Source organism: Perca flavescens, chromosome 5 (assembly GCF_004354835.1).
Source record: "Perca flavescens isolate YP-PL-M2 chromosome 5, PFLA_1.0, whole genome shotgun sequence".
NCBI classification, from domain to species: Eukaryota; Metazoa; Chordata; class Actinopteri; order Perciformes; family Percidae; genus Perca; species Perca flavescens.
The window spans coordinates 22,431,710-22,439,113 of NC_041335.1; the positions used below are offsets into that span (position 1 = coordinate 22,431,710).

A 7,404-nucleotide genomic window follows, 5' to 3' on the forward strand; every position below is an offset into this window, starting at 1 on the left:
AGCCTTTAATACCAGTTTTACCAAATAGTACACACGTTAGTGCAAATGAACCAGAGATATCAGGGTTTCAATCTCCACCTCTGAAAAGTTCCGCTTCTCAGCCGGATTACGTCTCGCCATGTCGTAAATAGTAGGGGCGAGGCCTCAAAACCCAGAATATATTGGGGCGTGATATTTAAATGACGATCGTTTCCATTTATCAATGTACGACCATTCTTACGCTCTGATTGGTGTGATACGAACGTTTCATGAATCCCACGTGAAGCCTGTCGTAAGACGATTTCTGCGCTCATATCTGCGCTGGTTTCTACGTTAGGTTGATAAATGAGGGCCAATGTGTGTTGGATTTTAGTCTGGTTTGTCAGTAACAATGAAAGTCATGTTCTTTTTAATGTAACTGTCCAACAAACTACAAGAAACATTAATATTCAGTCATCAAAGTATTAATTTATTTAAGCTGACTGAAAGAACACTGTAAAAACATAACACAATATACAATACTCCATTATATTTAAAGTCAGTGACATAGAGATAGTAAACAGTACTGGGCAGAAAGCGATACCACAGAAATGGGGGAGAAAAGAGTGCATTAGGAGAAAGAGAGATGGGAAGCACTTATTGTCAGACCAGCAGAGTCTGGCCCTGATCCTGTTCTTTACTAGTCAAGGCAACAGCCGCAGTCACTGCAGAACAACAGCCACATCCAAAAGGAAGACTGCTTGGTCTGATTCTCCGCTGAAACCTTCTCCTTTTCCTCCTGTTTATTCTTTTTTGGGAAGTAATAGAAAATGAAAACAACACGTCAGTACAGAAACACAAATAAATGTCTACAGTAAGATCAGGAGACGTCTTCAAGTCATTCATGAAATTCACTCGTGAATCAAGAAGCACAGGATTGGTAATACTTGGCTTTTGATGCTTTCAGAATATTAGAGATAATTAGATAATTAGAGAATAAAGGGACGGAAAGGACAGAAAAGAAAGTAGGCGGGGGAGAAGTTCAAAACTAATGAGAACTTGGATGAGAGATAACACATCAAGTAAAGCTGAGACAGCTTGTCATACATCCTTCATACTGTCTCTGCTGGTCTGTTCCACCTGACTTAATATCTTTCATCTCATCTGGTCAGATCATGTCCAATCTATTCTTGTGTACTTTTAAAATGGTTTCACTGATTAAAATGTTCTTGTAAATGCACCCTTACCTTTGAGAAGATTTTGCAAAAGAAGCGGGAGAAGTTGTTGCTCTTCTTTGCCTTGGTCTCCTCAGCATCACTTTGGTTATTGCTGAGACACTCAGAGTCAGTCTGAAACTGCTCCACAGAGCTCTGGCTGAAGGTTTCTTCATTCTCCTCATCAGAGTCAGTGAACTGTTGAATCAAAGAAGAGCTCACCTCTTCCTTGGACTCATCAGTCGTAGATTCAGTCAGAGGTGGGTTCTCAGGCCATTTGGACCAAGCAACCTTAACCTGATAATTTGGTTTAATTGAGCTGGCAGAAGACAGAGATGAAAGAACATTTCTGGTGTCATCTGGTGTCTGATCCTCGTCCTCCACATAGTCCACCAACACTAGCTTAGTGGACCTAAGGTCTGCTCCCAGAGCTGCAATGCAGGAGGTGGTGGACGACGTCTCTTGAGAACAAATCCTATTCCTCCGCCTTCCACTGAAACACCACTTCCTCTTCACTGCAGTGCTTCCTCCTGGGAGAAAGGATTTAATTGTTTTGATAGCTCGCTTCAAAGTCTTCTTGGCTGCTCTGTCCTTTGACGCCAGGCATCTGGCAGCAGCAGTGATCCTGGAGGATCCCCTATCCAGAGAGGCTTGTAAGGCCTGCTGCGTCTTTACGGCCTCAGTTGACTGCAGCTTCTTTATGGCCTCAGTGGACTGCGGCGTCTGTACAGTCTCAGTGGACTGCGGCGTCTGTACAGTCTCAGTGGACTGCGGCGTCTGTACAGTCTCAGTGGACTGCGGCGTCTGTACAGTCTCAGTGGACTGCGGCGTCTTTACGGTCTCAGTGGACTGCGGCGTCTGAACAGTCTCAGTGGACTGCGGCGTCTGTACAGTCTCAGTGGACTGCGGTGTCTTTACAGTCTCAGTGGACTGCGGCATCTGTACAGTCTCAGTGGACTGCGGCGTCTTTACGGTCTCAGTGGACTGCAGTGTCTTTACAGTCTCAGTGGACTGCGGCTTCTTTATGGTCTCAGTGGACTGCGGCGTATGCACAGTCTCAGTGGACTGCAGTGTCTTTACAGTCTCAGTGGACTGCGGTGTCTTGACAGTCTCATCAATCACCTGGGAGATTAGCATCTTGTCTGCCTTAGTGATGGTTGTGTTGGAGGAGGAAGAAGAGGGACATAAGGCAGGTACCATGCTCTCATTTGACCTGATAACAAGACTGGAGGTTGATCCTGTATCGGTGGTCCGGATTTCCACTTTTGCTCCACAATCTTCTGCCCCTGTCTCGAGGTTCTCTAGATTAAAGAAGTTTTGGCATACTGGTTTAATCTCCTCGTCAATATTCTGATCAAAGGGTGTGATCATATCTGAGATGTGTGAATCCCGGTAGGAACACCAAGAAGAGAGGTATGTCAACCCGCTCTCATCACTGATGACTGAATGGTTCCTCAGCCTGGTGACCTCTTGGTCCTCTGAAACATCATCACGATGCATCAGCTTATCACCATCTGCAAGATCCTCAGTGGTCACTGAGTTCATGGAGAACAGAGGAGTGCTGGAGATGTCGTCCATGTCCTCTGCTTCTTTGTCCATGTCACTTGAAACAGAATTCTAGTGGAGAAACGCAGACATTGAAAAAACGTTTAGCTCTGCTATAAGAGGTGTTGGATCCCTTTAAAAACATACATTACATATGTGTTTGTGGCTGCATGTATTTTAATATTTGCTTGCATGTATTTACACAGTAAATGCATTGAGTTTACTCCCCTTTTTTATGTTTTTAAATTGTGTAAATTCCCTAATTAGAATTTCCTTGTAAAAGCACCCTTACCTTTGACAAGATTTTACAGATGAAGCGTGAGAAGTTGTTGCTCTTCTTTGCCTTGGTCTCCTCAGCATCACTTTGGTTATTGCTGAGACACTCAGAGTCAGACTGAGACTGTTCCACAGAGCTCTGGCTGAAGGGTTCTTCGTCCTCCTCACTAGAGTCAGTGGACTGTTGACTCAAAGAAGAGCTCACCTCTTCTTGGAACTCATCAGTTGTAGATTCAGTCAGAGGTGGGTCCTCTGGGCGTTTGGCCCAAGGGATCTCAACAACCCGATAATCAGGTGGAATCGAGGTGGCAGAGGACAGAGATGAGAGAACATTTCTGGTGTCTTCTGGTGTCTGATCCTCGTCCTCCGTGTAGTCCACTCTCTGTAGCTGAGCGGACCTAAGATCTGCTCTCAGAGCAGCACTGCAGGAGGCGGAGGGCATCTCTTCAGAACAAAGAGAGCCCTGTTGGCTCCCAGCATCATTCAAATGTTCTAATGGAGCTGGCTGAACCCTATTTTTCCGCCTTCCACAGAAAAACTTCTTCAACTGCGACTTCTTCCTCTTGCCTTTACATCCTCCTTCCATCATCACCTTTTTACTGTCATGTTCTAAATAATTGTCTGTCTGAATCTTGACAGCCTCAGTGGACTGCATCAGCATCTTGTCTGCCTTAGTGATGGCTGTGTTGGAAGAGGAAGAAGAGGGACATAAGGCAGGTACCATGCTCTCATTTGACCTGATAGCAAGACTGGAGGTTGATCCTGTATCAGTGGTCTGGACATCCTCGTTTTCTCCAAAATCATCGGCTTCTGTCTCGAGGTTCTCTAGATTAAAGACGTTTTGGCATACTTGTTTAATCTCCTCGTCGATATTCTGATCAAAGGGTGTGATCATATCTGAGATGTCTGAATCCCGGTAGGAACACCAAGAAGAGAGGTATGTCAACCCGCTCTCATCACTGATGACTGAATGGTTCCTCAGCTTGGTGACCTCTTGGTCCTCTGAAACATCATCACGATGCATCAGCTCATCAACATCTGCAAGATCCTCAGTGGTCACTGAGTTCATGGAGAACAGAGGAGTGCTGGAGATGTCGTCCATGTCCTCTGCTTCTTTGTCCATGTCACTTGAAACAGAATTCTAGTGGAGTAACACAGACATTGAAAAAACGTTTAGCTCTGCTAGAAGAGGTGTTGGATCTCTTTAAAAACATACATTACATATGTGTTTGTAGCTGCATGTATTTTAATATTTGCTTGCATGTATTCACACAGTAAATGCATTGAGTTTACTTGAAATTAAATTTGCATGTAATGTATGTAAAATTAAATAAGCTTGGTATATTTAAAAATACCTTAGGCCTACTCCAATTTGCAGATGAGTTTAAGATATTCAGATCACTGTAATAAAACATTTAGCTTTACTCTTGTTCTTTTCATTAAATATGCCTCACGCACAAGATTTCTGGTATGAACAGACACAACCTGTCCTCCAGATCACCTTTACTAAAAATGTCTTCATCCGCTTTTTTATGTTTTTAAATTGTGTAAATTCCCTAATTAGAATTTCCTTGTAAAAGCACCCTTACCTTTGACAAGATTTTACAGATGAAGCGTGAGAAGTTGTTGCTCTTCTTTGCCTTGGTCTCCTCAGCATTACTTTGGTTATTGCTGAGACACTCAGAGTCAGACTGAGACTGCTCCACAGAGCTCTGGCTGAAGGGTTCTTCGTCCTCCTCACTAGAGTCAGTGGACTGTTGACTCAAAGAAGAGCTCACCTCTTCTTGGAACTCATCAGTCGTAGATTCAGTCAGAGGTGGGTCCTCTGGGCGTTTGGCCCAAGTGATCTCAACAACCCGATAATCAGGTGGAATCGAGGTGGCAGAGGACAGAGATGAGAGAACATTTCTGGTGTCTTCTGGTGTCTGATCCTCGTCCTCCGTGTAGTTCACTCTCTGTAGCTGAGCGGACCTAAGATCTGCTCTCAGAGCAGCACTGCAGGAGGCGGAGGGCATCTCTTCAGAACAAAGAGAGCCCTGTTGGCTCCCAGCATCATTCAAATGTTCTAATGGAGCTGGCTGAACCCTATTTTTCCACCTTCCACTGAAAAACTTCTTCAACTGCGACTTCTTCCTCTTGCCTTTACATCCTCCTTCCATCATCACCTCTTTACTGTCATGTTCTAAATAATTGTCTGTCTGAATCTTGACAGCCTCAGTGGACTGCATCAGCATCTTGTCTGCCTTAGTGATGGCTGTGTTGGAGGAGGAAGAAGAGGGACATAAGGCAGGTACCATGCTCTCATTTGACCTGATAGCAAGACTGGAGGTTGATCCTGTATCAGTGGTCTGGACATCCTCGTTTTCTCCAAAATCATCGGCTTCTGTCTCGAGGTTCTCTAGATTAAAGACGTTTTGGCATACTTGTTTAATCTCCTCGTCGATATTCTGATCAAAGGGTGTGATCATATCTGAGATGTCTGAATCCCGGTAGGAACACCAAGAAGAGAGGTATGTCAACCCGCTCTCATCACTGATGACTGAATGGTTCCTCAGCTTGGTGACCTCTTGGTCCTCTGAAACATCATCACGATGCATCAGCTTATCACCATCCGCAAGATCCTCAGTGGTCACTGAGTTCATGGAGAACAGAGGAGTGCTGGAGATGTCGTCCATGTCCTTTGCTTCTTTGTCCATGTCACTTGAAACAGAATTCTAGTGGAGAAACGCAGACATTGAAAAAACGTTTAGCTTTACTAGAAGAGGTGTTGGATCCCTTTACGTAAACAGAAGTAGAGCTAGCCTTAGTTTAAAATTTTTGTGTTGATAATTTTAAACAAGTATGCGGTGTACTGTACAGGATATCGCTGTACAACAACATTAAGGAAATAATTGTTGAATTTTATTTGGATTATGGAACCGTAGTCTAAATCAAACATTAGATCTTAATATTTTCTTCTTAATGTAGTATGATACATGTCCTTATTTATCTTTTTCCTAATGAAAATTATAACATAATTTTTATAGTATGGCCATGTGTTACATGTGCAATACTGCAGATAATGGACATGATAATGTGTCATAGTTGTAAATCATGACTGTATAAATGTTGCTAATAGATACTTTTCTCCTTGTATTTATATATGTGATCAATTTACTTATAAGCACATGTGATTGTTGGGCACGTTAAAAACTTACATTACACGTGTTTGTGGCTGCATGCATTTTAATGTTTGCTTGCTAATGTATTCACACAGTAAATTCATTGATTTGACTTGAAATGGAATTTGCTATGTAAAAACAATTAAAGAACCTGGGTATATTTAAAAAAAAACATACTCCAATTTGCAGATTAATTTAAGATATTCAGATCACTGTGATAAAACATGTAGCATTACTTGTTTCTTGTTCTTTTATATTATATATGCCTTACGCACACGATTTCTGGTACATTGTCCAGATATCATGGATGTAAAGTTTTCATCTTGTCTGTTTAACGCCAAACAGAATAAACAAACACAACCTGTCCTCCAGCTCACCTTCACTAAAAACTTGATCACCCTTGATCACTATGTTTTCAATTTGGGCAAATTGATATCTAAACTATAAACCAATTTAGTTCTTAAACTTCTATACAGAGCATCTACTTACCTTCAGATTAACTGAATTGACTTGTTTTTCTTTCTTTTCTCTGAGCTTTCTCTCTTCAGGTTTTCTCTTCTTAAGTGCAGAAAATATGTGTTCACTGTGAAGAAGAATGCTAAACTGAACTGTTGCGTGTAGTATGGAATTAATACACTGTGAGATCATAGAACCCTCTGTGTTCTAATAGAAGTTCTGTGTTCTAATAGAAGTTCTATGTTCTAATATAACTTTAATTTACATTCCAATTTATATGGTGTGTGTGTGTGTGTGTGTGTGTGTGTGTGTGTGTGTGTGTGTGTGTGTGTGTGTGTGTGTGTGTGTGTGTGTGTGTGTGTGTGTGTGTTTCTGTGTGTGTGTGTCTAGAGAGCCATACAGAGTTTTTTCAGTATCACAGATTAACCTGTTTGGAAAAATGGGCCAAAAACTGTTGTAGTTATTCTTTTTAACAGCACTTTATGTAGCTTTATGTAGCAATATGTATCGTGTGAAGGGTTTTACACTTAAGTAGTACAAATTCCATAACAAATGTGCAATTTGTTAAATTACCAAAAAAACAGTTACTGTAACACACTATGATCTGGGGATATTGGGGCCCTGAGGGGTCTGGGGCCCCTGGGCATTCAGCCTTGGCTGTAGTAGACAGAGAGACCAAAATGCAAGTCATTCAAACGTGATTAATTAAGACTACAGCGCAGGAGATAAACAATTGAGATATTTGTGATTATATTAGAAAAAAGAAGTAGAGATAACAATGATTAGGAAAGATT

General features: G+C 42.0%; 1 protein-coding gene across 1 annotated transcript; it reads right to left on the reverse strand.

Annotated features, from left to right (window-relative positions):
* Positions 1-517: 517 nt before the first annotated feature.
* On the reverse strand, positions 518-6,731 carry LOC114556236 (dentin sialophosphoprotein-like). The gene is made up of 5 exons (XM_028579146.1): positions 6,644-6,731; positions 4,583-5,707; positions 3,010-4,134; positions 1,206-2,789; positions 518-766 (listed from the first exon to the last, which is right to left on the reverse strand). Exons 2-5 carry the CDS (start codon positions 5,687-5,689, stop codon positions 659-661), a joined length of 3,924 nt encoding a protein of 1,307 aa, XP_028434947.1. The 5' UTR covers positions 5,690-5,707; positions 6,644-6,731; the 3' UTR covers positions 518-658.
* Between the last annotated feature and the right edge of the window lie 673 nt (positions 6,732-7,404).

Excerpts from the sequence above, each read along its gene's own strand:
- LOC114556236 (XM_028579146.1), bottom strand. The coding sequence starts at position 5,689 with ATGGACAAAGAAGCAAAGGACATGGACGACATCTCCAGCACTCCTCTG. Across the intron at positions 2,790-3,009 it reads TCTGTAAAATCTTGTCAAAG|AATTCTGTTTCAAGTGACAT; the intron begins GTAAGGGTGCTT and ends TTTCTCCACTAG. Across the intron at positions 767-1,205 it reads TTTGCAAAATCTTCTCAAAG|AATAAACAGGAGGAAAAGGA; the intron begins GTAAGGGTGCAT and ends TTCCCAAAAAAG.